At 32.7% G+C, this 20,111-nt stretch overlaps 2 protein-coding genes across 3 annotated transcripts; both read right to left on the bottom strand.

Moving 5' to 3' along the window:
* Positions 1–362: 362 nt before the first annotated feature.
* On the bottom strand, positions 363–8,977 carry LOC110421200 (COP1-interacting protein-like protein). Of its 2 annotated transcripts, XM_021434714.2 has the most exons (13): positions 8,564–8,975; positions 8,123–8,302; positions 7,742–7,862; positions 7,629–7,668; positions 7,271–7,323; positions 7,133–7,188; positions 6,099–6,251; positions 5,675–5,898; positions 3,493–5,072; positions 2,419–3,363; positions 1,579–1,996; positions 710–775; positions 363–577 (listed from the first exon to the last, which is right to left on the bottom strand). In XM_021434714.2, exons 1-13 carry the CDS (start codon positions 8,620–8,622, stop codon positions 510–512), a joined length of 3,963 nt encoding a protein of 1,320 aa, XP_021290389.1. In that variant the 5' UTR covers positions 8,623–8,975; the 3' UTR covers positions 363–509. The 2 variants fall into 2 exon arrangements, with proteins under 2 accessions (XP_021290389.1, XP_021290390.1); XM_021434715.1 differs by lacking the exons at positions 363–577; positions 710–775 and having other exon boundaries at positions 1,928–2,059; positions 8,564–8,977.
* Positions 8,978–13,654: 4,677 nt separating this feature from the next.
* On the bottom strand, positions 13,655–15,287 carry LOC110422161 (ENTH/VHS family protein). Its single transcript, XM_021435954.1, has 4 exons — positions 15,143–15,287; positions 14,794–14,916; positions 14,507–14,668; positions 13,655–14,411 (listed from the first exon to the last, which is right to left on the bottom strand). The coding sequence occupies exons 1-4, from the start codon at positions 15,247–15,249 to the stop codon at positions 13,835–13,837; spliced, it is 969 nt and encodes a 322-aa protein (XP_021291629.1). The 5' UTR covers positions 15,250–15,287; the 3' UTR covers positions 13,655–13,834.
* Positions 15,288–20,111: the final 4,824 nt, after the last annotated feature.

Genomic DNA, 20,111 nt, shown 5'->3' with positions numbered 1-20,111 from the left:
TTTTTTTTTTTTTTGATGTGTTGATCTTGCATGGCAATAAAATGGAAATGGCAGCAATCTGATAGGTGCAGCAGATAAGATACACTCTATCTCTTATCAAATAAAATAAACCTCCATAGACCTCAAAAGTGAACCTCGCACATAAGAATAAGAAACTTCTACTGTTCTACACCAACAATACAAAATCAAACCAATGACTTGACGTCTCCATAGTTATTACAAATGTAGGGGATAAAATAAAAGTGAATTCTTTGTTTAAGTCTGTGGTTTTGTTTGGTTGGTGGATAAAAAAGTATATATGATCATGTGGAGATGTTGCTACAAACCAATTCAGCTGAAGAACATTAACCAATGAAAGTGGCTCCAGAAAGAACTTTTTTACCAAAATATTTTTAATGATTCCTATTTTTTCACATAGCAGAAGGAAAAAGAAATTAAAAAAATATATGTAACAATTCACAGCCAAATCCACAGAAAAGAAGACAAGCTTTGCCACTTCACCTTCACCGTCAAGCTGTCAACTTCTTTTCACTGGTCTTGTTTCTGAATGGAGACAACAAGGAAAAAGTGCGAGAAGCTGCATGATTATAAATAAAGTGCTTCATGTCAGATTATCCACCTTAATGATGTAAAATACTAATAATTGTAAACATTGGGGGAGAAAAGGAATCAAAGAATAAATATGGTACAAGGAGCAGCAACTACTTACCCTTTTGTGGAGTATTGCCGGCTGTTGGGGTCTCATCCTGAGAGATCAGATTCTTTAACATATGAACTGACAACAACCAGATAATTAGTCAGCTTCAGGACCAAATATCAACTAAGCTAGAATAAAAACATCAGATGACCTAAACTCAGTATTCTAGCATTGCAATTTTGGATTTGCAAGTAAATTGCCAATCTTAGCACATGTAGCTACTGACTAATTGGCAACAGCCAATTTAATTTACAATTGTCAGTGCTCAAACCGAATAAACCAGGAGCATTCATATTTTGATGATAAAAAACCCTGTTTCAGAGCTTCATACTAGAACCAAACATTCTCCCATGCACCTAATAAGACACCCAGCCACAGAACTCAATTGATGGAAATTATCCTCGAGACCAAATCCTAACCCACATAGTGTCCAAATGATTTTCTAAAATTGCATTGGATTCAAAAAATTAAAAAACTTTAAATATAACCTAAAGCCCATATATCATAACATTTTCACAGTGAATTTTGATCCAATATTTGACTCACTTATCCTTCTTATGCAGTTGCCTTTTACCTATCAAAAAATAAAACAAAAAGAAATTTAGTAGCACTGACAACTTTTAAACAATCTAAGTATATTAGAAGACAGATTTGCAAGAGGATCTCATGCCTGGCCTTGCAGCTTATCAAATATGTTGGACAACAATTCCAAAAAACTAAAGTGCAAATAACTCATTTGTTCCAAATAATACTAATTTCAAATGGTATGTATCTTTTAAGCAGAATCATCAACAAATAGTTTATCAGAGTTTGAAAAAGTCATGCATTTTGTATATCACTATCCATCAATGTGCACAAGGGATGAAATACAAGGCAATTACCTTCACTAGAAGATGCAGTGTTTGCAACTAACTCATCAGCCTCAGAACCATTAACACTGACACTATCTGATTCAATATTACGTTCGCTTGTAGCTGAGCTATGACTCTTTCTTCCAAACTTCAACAGCCGTCGAAATCCTTTGGATGACTCCTTTACCTGAGGCTTATCCAAAAATTCAGGAATCTTTTCTAGTTTCAAGTTTTTAGAATCAACTACAAGAGCTCTAACATTCTCTGACTCCATTGCTGCAGCCTGCATGCTAGTTGGAGGTGCTCTGCCATACTCTGAAATTTCAGTACATGGATCTTCCAAAGAAGAGACCCGAGCAAAAGGGGCTTGATAAGGTTTTTCAGAAACACTTGAGCTCTTAAATTTTGATGATTCCTTCTCAGTGTTACTCACATTTCCCTTCTGAACCTGGAAATTTGTACATCATATTGTCAAGAAGACTCACGTTCAGAGGCACATAATATTTATTCTCTGGTTAAGATGAAAAAGAAAATTCATTAAAACAGATTGTTTCAACAACTTGGCATTGAACTGACATCACAATGGAAGTAGATTGAGAACAAGGTTTTGATGAGCTCTCTACAAGGATGGCGAGTCTTCTAGAAGTGTTTGCTGTGATTAAATGATAAAAGATGACTAAAAACGTTTGAATTATCAATATATTTATAAGTTGTGTTGAGGAAGAAATATAATTAAGTGGCGTAACCTTGCAACAATGATAATAAGAAATATATCACCAACTGATGATTTGTATATAGAACTACAAATCTCCAGTCTACATTAATTAAAAAAGAGTTGTGCCTTGTCAATGAACTTTTTAAAAACCTTACCTCATAAGCTTGTGGTCTTTGTTGTATCTGGTGTTCTTTATCAAGCGCATCAACATTCACTGGAGAAACTGGTGCACGAATGGTGGCAGCATAATCTGACACCATCTCAGTTTTCCTCCCTATTTTAAAGATGCCATCATGTTCCTTCTGTACTGCTGTAGTTCCTTCTAAGGAATTTACTGTGGGAATGGAGGGTTTCTCACATTCAAGCATCACAACAGTTTTCTCAATTACTGTACTGTCATCCCCATCAATATAAACTGAAACTTTTTCCTTGTTCCTATTTGGTTCAGTAACCTTGGCAGTAGAAGAAGTACTTCCATTCACCTTCTGTGTTATTTCATTTCCTCCTGATTTGCTGTGGGTAACATCAGGTGCTTTAGCTGTTCTGGTTTTGAGTTCTGGAAGAGACGCAATCTTGCTTTTATCATGGTTTATAATTGCTGATATTTTTTTGCTTTCAGGCCCACCTGATACTTTTGTTTTTGATGATGGTTCAGAGTTCCGTGACTTCACCGAAGAAACATGCGGGCTGCTGCTTGTTTTTGGCTCTGATAATCTTCTAATCCTTGCCATAGATGCTTTTGCATCAGGAGTTACACTGCCGATGTCTTTCTTCGGCTCAGGCAGTGATGAAACTGACTGGCTTAATCTATTTCCACTGGAGTGGGCTCCAGTGTTCAATTTGCTGGGTTTGGAGGCTTTGTGAGAATCAGTTGATCCCACAGAAGCAGTCCTGATGGATCTTTGTAGTGGCGATGATGATCCAGGCTCAGCATCAGTAAACTTTGATCCCTTACGAGAGCTTGGGGAAAGTTTTGATGGGAGTTGTTTCCTGCTTTGCATGGGCACTGATGACTGAGCAGGGATAGAACTGCCTCTAGCAGCAATTCTCTTTTGTCTCTCAATCTTCAATGCTTCGAGTCGTCTAATCTCTGCCTCTTCCTGAAAAAGTGTTAAAAAAATGAATTAACAAATAAAGAATCTATTTCATAAACCACATAAGCTGGCTGGTAAAGAGAGTTGTGGTTGTATTATAAGCATTCAAAGTATTCAGTTTGCACCAAAGCGTACCTTCTCCTTCTTCATTTTCTGAAGATCAGCTTTATAGGTTCTTAGCCTCTCAGCCCGGGCTTTGGCTTCATCCAAAGGACTCAGTTTTGAAGGCTTTCCTTTCCTTATAGGCCCTACTGCCTTCTTTCTATCTGAAGTATCAGCAATAAGTTTCGATTTTCGGTCCTTGTCTGACTTTTTAGAACCCTGCATGCCCTCTTTATTTTTCTTATTCATTGAATTACCATCTTCAGCATGAACCTGCATTTCATAATCCAAAGCAGGATCATAACCAATTGACCCCATTTCTGCTCCACGTTCAGGCATCAAACTTAAATCATCTGGTTCGTATTTGACCCGACTTCCAAACTTACTAGATATATTTTCTGCTTTCTGAAGTGACAAGGAGAACTCAGAATCCATATTGATAGCATTTCGATCATCAGTTCCAACTTCAGTCACTGAAGTTGACCTGAATGGAACTATGTAGGAATCATCTATATTATTTGATGATCCTCTTTCCAAACTGTTGGATGAACGTTCAAACCCATTAAAAGCCAACGCATCTGATGGAGAATTTGTAAAATCTGACTGATTCTGCTGCCTATCTATTATAAAATCATCCTTTAAGTTCCTCCTATACACCCTCCTACCATCTATTTCTTTAGAATATAAATCCATCTGACCATCCATGAAAATCCTACCATCAGCAGAGTGACCAGCTCTTCTAGAAATCAAAGACTGATCATTTGATGCCAAAGGCACGCGAGAGCCACTTGCACTAATTTTATCCAAATCAGTTGTATTCCCTTCTTCAAATTGACCCATTTCTCGTTCACCATAGAGTGAAGGGTCTTCACCCAATCTATTTGGTCTTCTCTTTCCTCGAACCTCCTTTTCCACTGAAAACATGCCTTGATCACTTCTACGTTCTTCTTCTTCAGCATCTCTAAGTAAATAATTTTGAAATGCTTGCCAGTGTCCCCCGTCTGTCTCCTTCCCAGGAACTGTTTCTTCCCTATCAAATGAATTCAATGCATCAACAGACTTTGTGCGACTTCCTTTCCCCTTTGAGGATCTCAGAGAGTTCTTATGCTCAGAATCTCCATCTTCCTCTTCCATTTCAGAGCCAGAATGTGACTGCAAATCACTACCTGAAGAGTCTTGCCTCTTTGAAGTGATATAATTGATGTTCCGAATGACCACCATTCCTGACTGCTTTTTACCTGACCTACTGCTCTTCTTTCTTGATTTTGGACTTAGTGAAGTTTCATTGTCCAACTCCTCTTCATCTTGAGAATTTGCTCTCTCCATTTCCCAAGTTTCTGATCCAGTATGGCTATCTCTGCTTTCCATTGAATGCCGTTTCTGTATTCTTTGACCAGCATTTAGTCTTGGATCCTCCATTGATGGATAAGGCTGCTGGAAAAATGGACTTCCTGGATAATTTGGGTAGTAGGGCATGCCTTGCATAGGATATCCTTGAAAGGTTGGCATACCACCTGGTGGAGAATGGATAGGCCAGGGAGGAAACATAGGAAACTGGGCTTGGTAATATTCTTGACGGCCAGGGGTTTGTTGATCCATTGGAGGCTTCTCATCTGGCCAAATCAATAAATTTTTTTTACTTTTCAATTCGTAATTTGGAGAATGTAGTAAGCATGAAATGTCAAGCATACAAATGCGGTCTGAAAAGCAAATGGATGAATGTCACAACAGGGACATTCCAACTTAGATAACTTTCTAGTAACCAGCAAAGTAATGGCACAAGTGGCCGATGATGGTGAGAGTTTGCAAGTCCTGGGATCAAGCCCAAGCAAATGGTGCGGGTGGAAAATTAAATGGGGAAAAACTTACCTCCTGTTAAATAACCCAACCAAATTATAAGAATTATAAACAAAAACAAAAATCAAGCAATAGCCAGACAGAGAAAACATTGATGCACGTATTTACTGAACGTGCTGACAGAAATATCAACAAGTCCACAGCAGAGAGAAACATGTAACATTCTATGAAAATAGCAATAATACTAAAGTAACCTGTGACCCATAGGATACAAAAATAAAATAAAATAAATTAATATCCCTCGATTTCAAGAAGGAAATTGATGAGTTACTAAAGGAATATCAGAGCAATGTGTCCCATCATATAGAAGAGAGGATGAACTAACATTTTATCTAGAGGACATATGTAAAACCCATACCAGTACTTGACTCAACACCAGCTTTTCCACTATTTTCTGAAATTTCAGGCCATGCTTCCTTGAGCTCTTTCTGCTTATTGATCATATTGGAAAGCACAATTCCAGATGCATTCATAGCAGAGAAATCAGATCGACTAGACATTGCTTCAGCTGCTTCAATTTCAAGCCACTGGCCGGTTTCATGCTTTCTTTTCCATAATTCAGTAAATTTTACACAAGCATCTCTGCAATGAAATAAAGAACTTAATCAAAAGACTATCCAAAGGTGCACAAATTACTCTTTCATGGGTCTCACAGTGGAAAACTGAATCTTAAACTTAATAAATTTTGACCTAGGAAAAACAAGCAATCAATATATGAGAATGTGAGCACCTATAAGGAATATATGGATGCATCGAACTAAGTTGCCACGAATTCCACTTACCTCAAACGAGAGGCTCCAAAACTTTCAGCAAATGACATCAAAGGAGCCATGTGATCAACATCAAAACCAGCAGCTACAGCACGTGCAAAGGCCATACCTTGCTCTTTCTGCAGCACTGTCTTCCTTGTCTCCAGAACTTTCAAAAGTTGAACTCTAATATAAAGTAAAAACAATATGTATGTATGGTCTTAAGATCATTCCAACAAATTAAACATACAAAAAGAGATGATATTCAACACTCTGTTCTTCACTGTTAACATGACATAATGTGCCACTTGTCTCATTCTTTTCACCTTTTTCCTCTTTTACTGCAAAGTATAAAATGTTCGGCTGTCCTGAGTGATTATCTAATTAACTACAAACATTTTAATCACTTTTTGAATTCTTACCCCTTAACTATAAGCAATTGAGTATACATGTAGTGAAAGACAGAAAAAGTCAACAGAAAGTTACGCAAAACATTGTAGTAAATTGTAAAGAATCTAATACGCCTCTCTTCCACATCCTCTCCCCAAAAGCGCCATGTTTTCTGTCTTCCCCCAAAATCCCCGTGGTCCCCCAAGGAAGATCCTCTCAGACAAGGGTGTAACCATGTCAAGCCGACTCGCATGCTACTTGGAATAGACTCCAAGAATACTCAGGCTCGTCTCTTTCACTGTTCATTCAAGCTTGAGCTTAAGTAGTTCAAGTCAAGTTAGCCAAGTTCAAGTAAGTAGACCTTATACAGTTGGAAGGTAAAGCAACCCCAGGAACATGAAAAAGTTATTTATCTTGTCTGTCAAATTGGATGAAATTCAGGGCACTTCCGCTTGATATTTTACATGCTGAACTGTGATAATATCTACCATTATAAGGTTTTTGGATTCATGACATCCCTAATTTTCTGTCTAATTAAAGCTTTTCTAGGAAAGCAGATAGATGGAAAATAAATATCAAACTATGCAAAATTTGCAGTGATCACTAAAAACTAATAATATTACGCAATTCATTATCCTCAATTAAAAAATATCCGTGCAACCAAAACTGTAACATACTTAGAATTTCCTTCCTGCACAGCAGACCCATTCGCTTCAGGTGGCTGTGCACCAGGCTGCCAGAATGTTAAAAAAAAAAGTTAAAAAAATTTACGAAAAGATTTAATATATGCTAAGATTTATCTAGTGGATACTCACCGTGTAGAGGACAATGGCTTTCTCCTCATTGGAATCTGGTGTAACCCTGCTGCCTGCCCAAAGCCATCAGGTGTGATGCAAGAACCAATACAAAGTTAAAAATGAAAGCGAAAAATTTCAAAACTACTCATGAAAGAATTGTGGAATGAAAGACTTGAACAAGCATGATACTGCACTAACAACCTTTCTTAGCTTGACAGTAACTCTGGAATGGAAAAAGGAACATAGATACAAGATGACTAGAAAATATGAAATATGACTTTTTAATCCACCACTCCATCCATGATTACATTAAAAATGGAACTAATTCAGATGAAGTTAGAAGTGAAGAATATAGGCTAAAAATTATTAAGAGTACCTTCTATGCTTTCCAAAGGTTTTACTTGATGATCTTCTACCTGTCAAAAAAAGAACAAGTATAATTAATCTCTATGGTATACATATGATAGACTTCCAAAAGATTTTACTTACAGCACTCAATCCTATATTGTTGTTACTTTGAATTGCAATAGCCTCTTCAATTTGCAAAATCTCAGACTCAACGGTATACACCCTTTCCAAGATCTCTGGAGTACTCACAAATCGAACAAACCTGAAAAGGACAAAACAGATTGGCTTCTCATGCCAATTTAAAGGGGAAAGAAAAGATTTATCTTAGAGCCATTTTCTTCAACATGATTGGTAGATATGACAGACTCAACCATCATAGCACAAAAGCAGTGCTCCTATGCCAATTTCTTACTGGAATAACAACTAAATAGCCTTTTGTTAAAAAACAGAGCAGGCTCATCCAATCTTCATGATATGGCAAATAATCCCAGTAAGAAAGAAGCACCAAATAGAATTACAAACCTTTCCACTGTTCCTTTTGTGAACCAAGATGCATCAATGCTAGGTTCTGGTTGAAGGATAATTGAATAACCCCCCTTGGCCACCTGCTCTTGTGCAGTCTTCAAGTGGGCAAGAAATGGGTTAAGCAAACCTGAAGCTATTTTCTCTGTCTTTCCATTTGCAGATATCACCAAATCACACCTGATGAAAGTAAAGAAGAACATATTAAAATATATCTACAAAGGTTATATATGAACACATTCATTATTTATACTGAATTCAAAATCCTAAACATATACTAATGCACACCCAGTAAGGACTACTGGTAACATTTCAAACTGATAAAACATAACTCTATCAAAAAAAATAAGAAAATAATATTTATTCAAATACTAAAAATAGACTAATGCTTAATTCCTCTATCAAGCTAAGTATTAGCTACCAATCAAGGAAAATTGTTACCTGGTTCGAGTTGGTGTGAGTTGGAACACAACTGAGTCAAGCCGAGTTGAAGACTTCATTGTTACCCCCTCAAAAGACAGATCTTTGAAGGTGAAATGACTTTGTTATCAAATTAAAAGCTTACAATTTTTCACAAAAATCTTCAAAAAAGAAAAAATTTTGACATTTGGGTTCTAAAGATAGCTCAGTTTAGTAACAGAAAAAGGTTTTGCAGAGAATCAGAAAGACCCCAAGGAAAGGGAAAGTTCTCAGAGAAACAGAGAAGTTTTTAGAGAGAGAAAGTGAAACAAAAAAGAAAGGGTCTCCTTTTAGAGAGAGAGAGAGAGGATCCAAAGACTGTTTTGTTGAAGTCTTAGGATGCCATTCAACTGAGAAAGTGAAAACTGAAGAAAAACCAACATTTACTTACTTGATACCACTTCGGTCAGAAACGTTTTGTTGGGGTAAGTTAAAGGAAACGTTGAGGGGTATAATTAGAAACTTAAGTTGACGACAAGCATGGGTAGATGCTGATGCGAAAAGGACAAATATTATTCTGACTAAAATATCATTAAATAGGTGAATTAACGGTAATAACCTTTTATTTTTAGTCAACGGTAACGTTGAATGCCGCTCCTACTAATGATTTTTTTTTATTAGGCTTACTAATGAGGTTTTAAGTAGTAGGTTTATGGTAATTTTGATGACTGCCTGATTTTAGTACTAATATACTATTTTTTTTAAACAATTCTATCAACAATCAAAATTTTCAATCTAAGAATATAGAAGTCTAAATTATTAAATAAATAAATTTTAATCGTAAATGAAATAAATTATCAAATGTAATGAACTATCATGTCTCTAATCGTTTTATTACAATAATGAAAAAAGAATCTTATCTTTTTTTCACTAAGGTGGTGATGGTATTCTAAAAGTGATAATTTCCTCCATATAAATTCATATTCATACGACATGGGCATCACAAAGATAGTGTGAGAAAATTATTGATGTGAATGAAAAAAAGGCTAATGAGGCATAAAAAGTCCATGATAATAGTGGTAATGCCATCATAATTCGAAAGGCTTAAGCCAATCACAGTTCCCAAATCTTTCCTAGTGAGGGGGAATCTAGACCATGATGAGGAAAAGGGTCTTTTGCCCAATCAATGATTGGGATAACATGATGAAGGAAAAGCCCTCATGGGAGATTTTGTCAATGGGATAATTAGTGGTTTTATATAGATGCCCACACTTTTCCAAATTGTTTCTTTCTATTTTCCCTATCCATTGATTTCTTCTACATTGTTTTCATTACATTGCCATTGCAATGTTTACATTACTTTGGGTGTTTCTTTTTGCTCATAATCTTTTCTTGGGGGCTCCTTTCATACCTTTGCTAAGCTCTTCACGTGTGTTACTAACTTATTCCTAAACAAACAAGTTTCTTACTTAAGGAAGAAGAAGGTTAGGTGAAAGATTTTCTTACTTGTGGATGAAAACGAAAATTAACAAGATATCCCCATCTCTCACTCATTTCCTTTCTCTAGTTTCTTTGTTTATTATTGCTATTTCTTTTCCTTTTTGTTCTATTATCAACCATCATCTCCTAAAGATGTCATACAAATGCAACCCTTTTTACGTATGATCATCTTCACCTTTCCTTGTCTAAGATCTTTCTATTTATATATGTACAAAAAAAATAATAACGGGTATGTCTTTTTTTTCATTTAGGATTGGTCTATATTTATTGACGAAGATTAAAGATACGGATTTATCATTTTTTAAATTCACAAAATGATAATCTTTTTTTGACAATTCTATTTTATAAATTTCGTAATCTCACAATATATATTGAAATTTAATGTATTATAGATGATAATTTAAAATTTTGCTACGATCATATATCGATCAAATTACAATTTATTAATTTCTTATGATTAAAAATAAAGGTTGGATTTTGTTATGAAATGTAGATGTCAACATGTGATGAAGTGCCAAAATCAAAACCTAAGTTTGATAGAAAGACAAAATTGAAAGATTCTTTAAAATAATCCTTCCATAAACTTAACACCCCCAATACTTTAAATTGGGCACATTCAATGTATAAAGCTGTGAATTATAGAAATTTCTAATAGTATCATTTGTGATGTTCCCCTGGCCCCAAACAAGCAGCAAACGGCCTTTTGTTTAGTTTATTATTAATTGGCAAGTAATGCATAATTATCTAAAAGTAAAACTAATTAAGAAAATTAAAAAGAAAATAAAAGGGTATTTCGTGGGGTGCATGCTCTTTGTAGTCTTTATCATTATCCTCTCCTATCTACTTTGAATTAAGTCATTATGCTAATGTCCAATTTATAATGAAAATACTTATAACTAAATTAATTTTCAAGTCTTATATAGGTAGGTCCAAATGTGCTCTAACCCCTAGACAAAGAAAAGACCTGCTTCTCTCCAATTTTGCATTAAACACCGCTCCAATTTTGTCCTTTGGTTCTTGGTAGTTGGTTCACTTGTTTTGACCCATTCTCTTTCCCTAATGTTTCTTTTTATATTCCTTTAGTCTTTTGGAAAATTTAAGAATTGGAGTATATATGTTTTTCATAGAAGGCAGAACATTGTCACAAATGTCTACAAACAATTAACAGTCGCATGGAAAGTTGTGGAACCTATTAATCTATGCGAAACGGTCCAAATTAAAGAAAAATGTGAAGAAAGAAGAAAATGATAGTGAATGTAAATCATATAAATTTTAAAGACACATAATTTTTATTAGTATAATATTTAAAAAATATTTATAAATAATTTAGAAATTTTGAATTAGACTTTTATTCTTTTATTGTATTTAATCAAATTCTTATATTTTTATTTTGAGTTAAATAAACTCTTATGACAAATGGTTGATTAACTGTTGTTAGTCAATTAAATTATCACTTCTCATTCTATGTCACATAATATTGACGTGGCATGTTGACATATCATAACAGATGATGATATGATGATATTATCATATGATAGTTTTCACCACTTACGTTAATATCACATGAATATAAGCATAATAAATGACATTTTAACTAATAATAATTAATTAATCATTAATTATAAAAATTTATTTAACTCGAAATAAAAATATAGTAGCTTGATTGAACTTAGTAAAAAAATAAAAATTTATTTAAAATTTCACAAATGATTTTTGAACTTTTTCAAACATTATGTCATTTATATTCATATCCAAATTATTCAAATTATTATTTTTAAAACTTTTAAAATTTTTCATTTTTATTTAATAAGGTTGCTAGCTTATCATAATGTAGCATATTTCTTAACCAACATGCTTAGATTGTCCCTTCCTAATTTACTCGAACTACCATTAGCACATATTCTAGAGAATAAAAATCCCCCTTTTTTTTTTATTTAGAGACATGAAGTGTAGTAGAAGATTTTCATTCATATTTTGTCTTGTGAGGTTTATTTTTAATTCTTTAAAATGCCTTGAAATCCAAATGAATTTCTCTATTTAGAAGTGATCTATTGAAAAAGGAATGACATCCTGGAGGGATTCTCAAATCTTAATGGAAGGATTACGAGATGCTAACCTACCGTAGAAATAAGAAAAGATAAGATTTCACAAGAGAGGATTGGCTGGTTTATTATCTGGCCTCTATCACCTACCCTTTGTCCATTATGGTAATACAAGGGGATATATATGATTCATATTCCAGAACAAAGGCAACATTAAAAAATAGAGAAGAAAATTCATAGACAAACACAACATAGCTCGTACCTGCAATCATATGCACTGTCTTTGCTATGCTTTTATGGAATTCAACAAGAATATATAATCACTTAACCTTTGTCCATATTCTCCATTGAAGAATTGTGGATATAATTCCCCCAAAAAAATTTTAAAAAAAGGAAATTTATACAGAACAGATATTGCAAATGTTTTTGTGGAATCCAACAAGAACGAAAAAAAAAACCTATTTAAAATATAGAATGGCAATTAAAAATTAGTTCTCTTAACATGTCCAAGGAAAAAAAGGAACAAATCACAATCCCTTAGGACCCACTTGGAATAAATGTTGCAAATGAAAATAAATTAAGGCCTCCTTATCACCAAGCAGATAAAATAGACAAAGACCTGGTTATGAAGCATATTTTGGTGAGGAAAATGTGACCCAGTAAACAAAACTACACACACATATATATGATATTAGCTCTAAGATGTAGCTGGTATTTCTGGATGGAGGGTAATAATTATTTTGGCTGACTTTATGAGCAGAAAGTTCATCTAATATGACTTGCGTGTCAAGATATTACTCGATGCTTGGCAAAAGTTGCCTCCCTAGTTTGTATAGGAACTTTATATTGCAATTTGTTTGTCAATTTCGGTTATGAATATTAATTAAATTCTAGCTTTGCAGCTGTAGGTGAGTTGGAGAGTAGCTAGATGGTAGTTGTCAAACTTTCAGAGGAAATTAAGGAGAAGAGCAAATAGGAGAAAAAGTGGTGAAAAAAGAGGTTGGCATGCAGTTAAGAAGAGAGAAAAAAATTTAACCATTGAATTGGGAAGCTTGTTTTATGTCTGCAACTTTTGAGTATCAAACTTTTAAAGGGCATAATGATAAGACATAAGCTTGCTAGCAAGCGTAAGTATTTAAAACACAAAAGGACAAATAAACGTTGGTATTAATTTTTGACATTAAGGTAGTAGTCCTTTAAGGAACATGGTTGTTTGATAAAGCTCAATTATGAGGTTATCAATTATAAGGACAACAATGGTATTGCTCAACTGTTTCCAACAAAGTCAAGAAGGAAAAAAAATATCATTAGTTTTACATTAGAGAAGGGAAAAAGGAAATCTTCTTTTCATTTTATTTATTTACAAAATTTTGTCTAATAATTTGAATCTACAATTTGGTTGTTTTCCTTCCAACACATTATCCTTTTGTAATTGCCTTAACTTGTTCTATATCCTGCATATAGATAAATTGATTATTAAAAAAATGGGGAAAACATAGTAATACCCAAAAAAAAAAAAAGAAATATCAAGTAGCTATTTCTACAAGCATTAGGCTAATACATACTTTCAAGACTCATAATTAAACTTATTCAAAATACATATCTAATTCATTCTGTCTGGTAAAATGATACTTATATCACATGCATTATTAGGGTATTTGTTACTTACAAGTTAAATTTCTGTGTGGTAAAACTTGTTATATACAACGAAGTATACTAGAATTTATCAAATAAGCACATATCCTCTACTTTTTCTTCTCACATGACTTGATCAAGACCCCAAAGAATACTGGCGACCAAACCTATTTTTAGTAACCTTTCCAACATCAGAAATGCTCCGGATGAGTGCCACTTTCTGACCCGTAGCTCTTTTTGAAGGACTATTACCAACAAGTTTTGAGCATATTCCACTGATAAAACCATCTGATTTTTCATCTTCTTCCCCTTCAGATTCCAACAAGGACCCTTTTTCTTGAATTGGAGGACAATCCCAAAGATGCAGCCTGCTAAAATTTTCATTTTCTGAGGGGAATTCAAGAGTCTTCTCCTCTTGGATTCCTCCTTCAGAATAGTGTTGTACAGGTTCTTTTGTAGGCAATATTTGGGTCTCAAATTTGTCTAGTTCATTTATGTCATTCCATGTGGAAGAATATGAGCCAAAAGATGAAGCTCTTGATGAATATGAGGAAGATGATGCTGAGGAAGGAGAAGTTGTTGTGCTACCAAATCCCTGGATTTCTTTTGTTATTTTGAGGGCTTTCAGCCTTGCTTCTCTGAGCGTATCTCCTCCTCCTAGTAGCTCTAGTACCTTATCTGATCTTTTTTGCATGTTAAGACCCCAATTGAACCTAACACAAAGAAGAACAACAACATACAAAATATTTAGCATATTGAATAGATAAATGTGGGGAACCTCAAAAAGAAGAATAAGAAGATTAGTTACCCCTTCTCATCTACATGTCTAAATCTTCCCAGCTCTTCAATAACATCACTATCACGTTGAAATTCCTCAGCAAAGTCTGCAGGGCCATGAGTTAGTAAGAACTCAAGGAGAATCAACGCCTTGTATGATTGTCTCCAATGCTTCCAGTCAATGCTATCCAACCTGCAGAAGGATTGTTATTAATCAAGAATATGATCGTGATGAGTTCATTTTTCAAGATTGTACTAGAATCATGAGAAAATACAATTGGTTTCTCTTTCTTATAGTCGAAATGTTGGATTCATTACCTTTTGTGAAGAACGAAAACGATTCTCCAATAATCATCTATGTAAAATGATGCCTCGGATATCTTAGTCATTGTTCTAGGATCAGGGCCCCGTGGATCAGCATTTGTTGCTTCTTCGGCCAATCTTCATAAGAGGATCATAAAATAATGACCAAATGTTACTTATTGCATGAAAAGAACCAGACAAATATAATTTATTAGCTTATTTTCTCCTTACGATGTTAATAAATATTGTTTTTCTTAATGGGTTACACCATCACTTCATCTTCTATGAATTTGCATTATGTCAAAGTAAAATAACGATCAATTACTAGATCATTGGAAAATGAAAAAAAAAAAAGGGTACTTACAGTTCGGCAGCAGTCACATCAGTTAAGGCCATCCTTGCATCTTTGTATTTTTCTTGAAGGAAAAATGAAGCCTGTTTCTTAATCTGGTTTAGCAGCGAGGTCCCCATGGATAGAAACTTAAATTATATTTTCCCCAAAGAGCAGATGAAACCAGATGCCTCAGCTCTTCAGAAATTTATTTATTTATTTAAAAATAAGTCTATCATGAAGAATTTTTATGAGAAGAAAGTTAGACCAACACTATTGTGTGAATAGCCATGATTCTAGTTGAGATATTTCAGGGACATTTCTAAATTAAAAATGTCTTTGAAAGATATCACGAAATTCACTGACAAGGGGAAACGTTTGATCCATCAGAAAATTAGGATTTGCCAAATGGTGAAGCCTATGGATTCTATTATATTACTTAAAGTTGATCAGTGTCATGGGAATACACTCATAATTATTCTTCTCTTTTTTTTTTATATTTACCATAAATAAAAAGAAAAGAAATTAGCACATGCAAGATGTTTGATGTTTGGTATTATTATTTAATAGGCATAATGTTTGAAAATTTTCTAAATTATTTTAAAAAATTATAAAAAAATTATTTTCTTATTACGTTTAATCAGTGTCAAATAGATCATTATAATTAATAATTGATTAATTGTTATTAATTAAAATATTATTTGTCAGTTTATATTCACATAACACTGAGATGATAATGACATGAAAAGTGAAAAATGTAACATAATCATGTCATTATGTCACATCATCATTCATTATGACATATCAATATGTCATGTGACATAAAAAATAACCAGTGATATTTTAACTAATAACATTTAGTCAAATATTATTTATAAGAATTTATTTAATTCAAAATAAAAATATAAGTGTTTGATTAAATATAATAAAAAATTTTATTTAAAATTTTTTAAATAATTGAGAAATTTTTTAAGTATTATGTTATATGTTATGGAAATTAGACCATTCATTAAGAACAATTTACTGTAGGCACTGGACTTTGAACCCGAACAATAATTTAAAGGGATATCAACTTAATTTACACAATTTACAAGGAAAAATAAAAATCAATATCAACTTTAGTGAACAATATTTCATCAATTACAAACAATTCAAAGGAAAAAAAAAGATAACCCAAATTAATTACCATTTCATCACATACGACTGTCAACTCTTTTACAGATAAGAATAAGATTTTTATGGTTTACAAAATCAGTATGGTGTTAGATATAACATTTCTTTTCTTTTTTTATGCTCTTCTATATTAATTGTTTTGTAAAAAGTAGGATTTTGTTGTTTTACTTACCATTTATAATTATATGTGTAAAAAAATATCCTTTTCAAGTCTCATAAGATAATTAACACGTCAAAATCAAATTTTAGAGAACAAAAGGATTCACTAATTATAATAAACTTATTTACATACAATGTGAGCCCATGAAATGAAGAACAAAAAAATACAAACCATGACCAACAAGAACAACAACAACAAATTAAAGAAACAACGATGAAATAAGACAGACTAGACAAACTAAATAATAAAAAGACAATTGCGATGTAAAAAGAAATAAAATCAACAGCAATAATTAGGGATCCTATTATAATTGAAAGTTGAAGTTTTTAACGCCCTTATCAAGATAATAATTTTCTCAAAGATTCAAATTCAAGTTATAGTCATCACCAAAACGATTTGTGTTGCCATTGTCTTCATCAATAGTTAGATCAATCACATGTTGGACAAATTGCTGGTTCACCAGAGGAGGACGAGCGAGCATGATGCCATCAGTAGGGTTTCGATTATCCCTTTGTTGAGTACAAAGAGTGAGCACGATGCCATCAACAAGGTTTCCATTTCGATTATCCCTTTGTTGAGCAAAAAGATCGATCATGATATTATCAGCAAGGTCTCGATTATCCCTTTGTTAAGCAAGGGAAGAGAGCATGATTCCATTAGTAAGGATTTGATTTTCCTCTTTTCGATTAAGATTTCTCCTTTGTAAGTTATGATATCCCCCTCACTGGATAAGAAAAGTAGGAAGTTGATTTTCCTTTCGCAGATTTTCCATAATTGTATTATGCAACCACCATTGTGGATTGATTGTGGAGCTTGATCTAATCCTTACCAATGCAACAAAAGGGACAACATAAAGTGCATGGTTTTCAAGTGCTTGAACTCGAGATTGTGAGGTCAAGTGACGCTTTAAAGCATAGTTTCTTGGATGTGCTGAATATTGAGCTTGCAAATAGTTTCTCAATTGGAAGGATAAAGGAATTAAACAAGGTGCAGGCAAAATAAAATTTTGCACAAAGGGAATGAAAGGACAATTCCTCCCGTTGTGGTGAATACTGATTGGCAACCCTTCATAAGCTAATTAACATGCGAGAGACATAATGATTTATGAGAACATCAAAGTTATAGAGGACTTCCTCACATAATACAGATGGTCTTTGTATTATGCCTAAGGGAGCTGGTAAATTTTGGTTGAAACCACCATTCTCAAAGTTCCAACTAGACATAGTTAAGGAGTAATATGGAAACGAGATTAAGAGTTAAAAGAAATTTGTAAAAAGACTCTGAGATAAGGATGAGGAGAGTTAATCAGTATAATTTATAGTGAAATTTTCCTTTCATAACGGTTTATAAGACAATTAAGGAAAAATGCACATATATGGTAACATATATAACAAATTTTTACATAATTTATATGTATATATGTATATATATACATATATGTACATGTGTGTAAGCCTTATATTTTCATGAACTTGTGTCTATTTTGTTCTCTTTTTGATAATGGATGTCCATGTTCTCTACGGCTGGATTGGTGCAAGGGCGAAAGGTAATGGATGGATGGGGGGCAATGGCCCACCCAAAAATTTTTGAAAATTTTCATTTATTATATTATATAATTTAAATGACTTTTCAAAATTTTTGAACATTTTTATTTGTTATATTCTTTTAATGCCTCTCAAAATAATTTTTTATTTAATAATTAATATAAATAAATAATAATAAAATGACTCCACAAATCTTATTCGACTTTACCCTAATTTAAATTACTCTCCACCTTTTTCTCTCTTTCTTTTTCTCATTTTTTTTGAAAGTTAAGAAATTAATTGATAGAAGGATAAATGAATCTCCTCTTTCTCTTCTCTTTTGTCATATTTTTTTTATTTTTTATTTTTTATAACTCACCACTAAACCACACTTCATTTTTCAAAAGAAATTTATAAACTTATGAGCTTAGAGAAGGAAGGATGGAAACCACTCACCATCATAATGTGAAATTAAGAAGAGGTCAAGTTTTTTTTTTTATCTTTTTCTTTTTATTTATATTATTTGATTATTTATATATTTAACGATTAAATGAAATCTTATATATCATATTTAATTATTTATATTTTATGTATTATAATTTTATATTTAATATTTTAAATTTAAATAAAAATAAAAATAAAATAAGGATATTGATTTTTTTTTTTGAAAAGTAATACTTCATTCAAAGCCCCTGGCCAAGGCAAAAAGGACTATATTCCCCCTGCATAAAGGACTCAAACTACCCTACAAATCTTGCTCATAACAAAGACTAGACACAGCAAAAAAAGTCTGGCTCCTAGCAAAAAAAAAAAAAAAAGATATTAAATGTCGACTTCATTACTTTGAATCTTTTTCAATAATGAAATTATGAAAATAAAATTCTGAAATACAATGGGTAATAAATTTTTTATATATAATTTAGTTATTTATATTGAGAAAGATATTATTAACTTATTTCATACAAACTCAATAATTAATAAATTTAAATTCAAAAATATGATCAAATATAACTTTCTTAAAGATTATTATAAATATTTTTTATTTATTTTTATTTACATATTATATAAAATTATAATTTATTATAAATTTTTATATTATTAATTAAGTTTAACCTATTAATTTTAAAAATATTTAATTTTTATTCTTTTTCGTCAATGGCTCCAAATAAGTAACTCCGTCCTCGGATTGGTGTCTTGTCGAGGGATGATGACACTCTTGGGCAATGTTTGGTTGGTGTGTCTACGAGGGTGAGAAGCGAAAGGTTTGGGGCTTTTTGTTTGAAAGAAGGATGGTTTTAATCTTTGTTCTTGGCTCTCTCTGGGTAGAGGGATGATTTTTTGTCTCTGTTTGCTTTCATTTTGCCCATTGTATTGGCACAAGTGGACGTTACTAAGATGAATTTAGGTGGTGTGAATAGTGGGTGGGATTTGTCCTGGCTGGTGCATGTCCACAAAGACAACTTGGGTTGTATGCTCAAGGTCCTGTGTGTATAGACTTGAAATTGCCACAGATTTTTTTTTTTTATTTCTCCAGAGGTTAATGCTTTCGTTACTCCAGTTATGAATGATAGATGATATACCTTTAAAATATATATATATATATATATTATTCATAATGTATTGTACATCTAATGACTAGCTCCCTACACGTCATCTCTGGAAAGCTAATGATTTGACCACCATTAATTTTTTTGCATCTAAATTTATTGAAGGATCTGCATGCATTTGGATAGCAAAGGAATGTGGTAATTCAAGTTCTTACTATATATGCTCCTTAAAAGCTAGACAACTTAGAACTTGAATGAGACAGGATATATATTCCATATATATGATTGAATTTTTTTTCCAAAAAAAAAGATTTATGTATTTTCACATAAAATTTGATGTATATCCCCTCTCTCTCTCTTTCCACAAAGTCATGATGTGATTATATAACAAACAAAATCAAGCATTTTATTGAAATTGATTTTTTTTAGTAATAAAAATTGAACCACATCAAAACTCAATGTTACTTTACCATCACAAATCACAATCAAGAACAAATTAATTAGATAAGTAATTATTTTTTGTAAAACAATCAAGTTTTTTTTTAAAATAAAGAAATCGTTGATGATAATTAAATTTTACGCGGGATAAATTAATTGAT

Source organism: Theobroma umbraticum, unplaced genomic scaffold (genome assembly GCF_002168275.2).
Source record: "Theobroma umbraticum cultivar Fairchild unplaced genomic scaffold, ASM216827v3 scaffold_130.0, whole genome shotgun sequence".
NCBI lineage: Eukaryota > Viridiplantae > Streptophyta > Magnoliopsida > Malvales > Malvaceae > Theobroma > Theobroma umbraticum.
The sequence above is the reverse complement of the archived record's forward strand: the minus strand, read 5'-3'. Positions and strand labels throughout refer to the sequence as shown.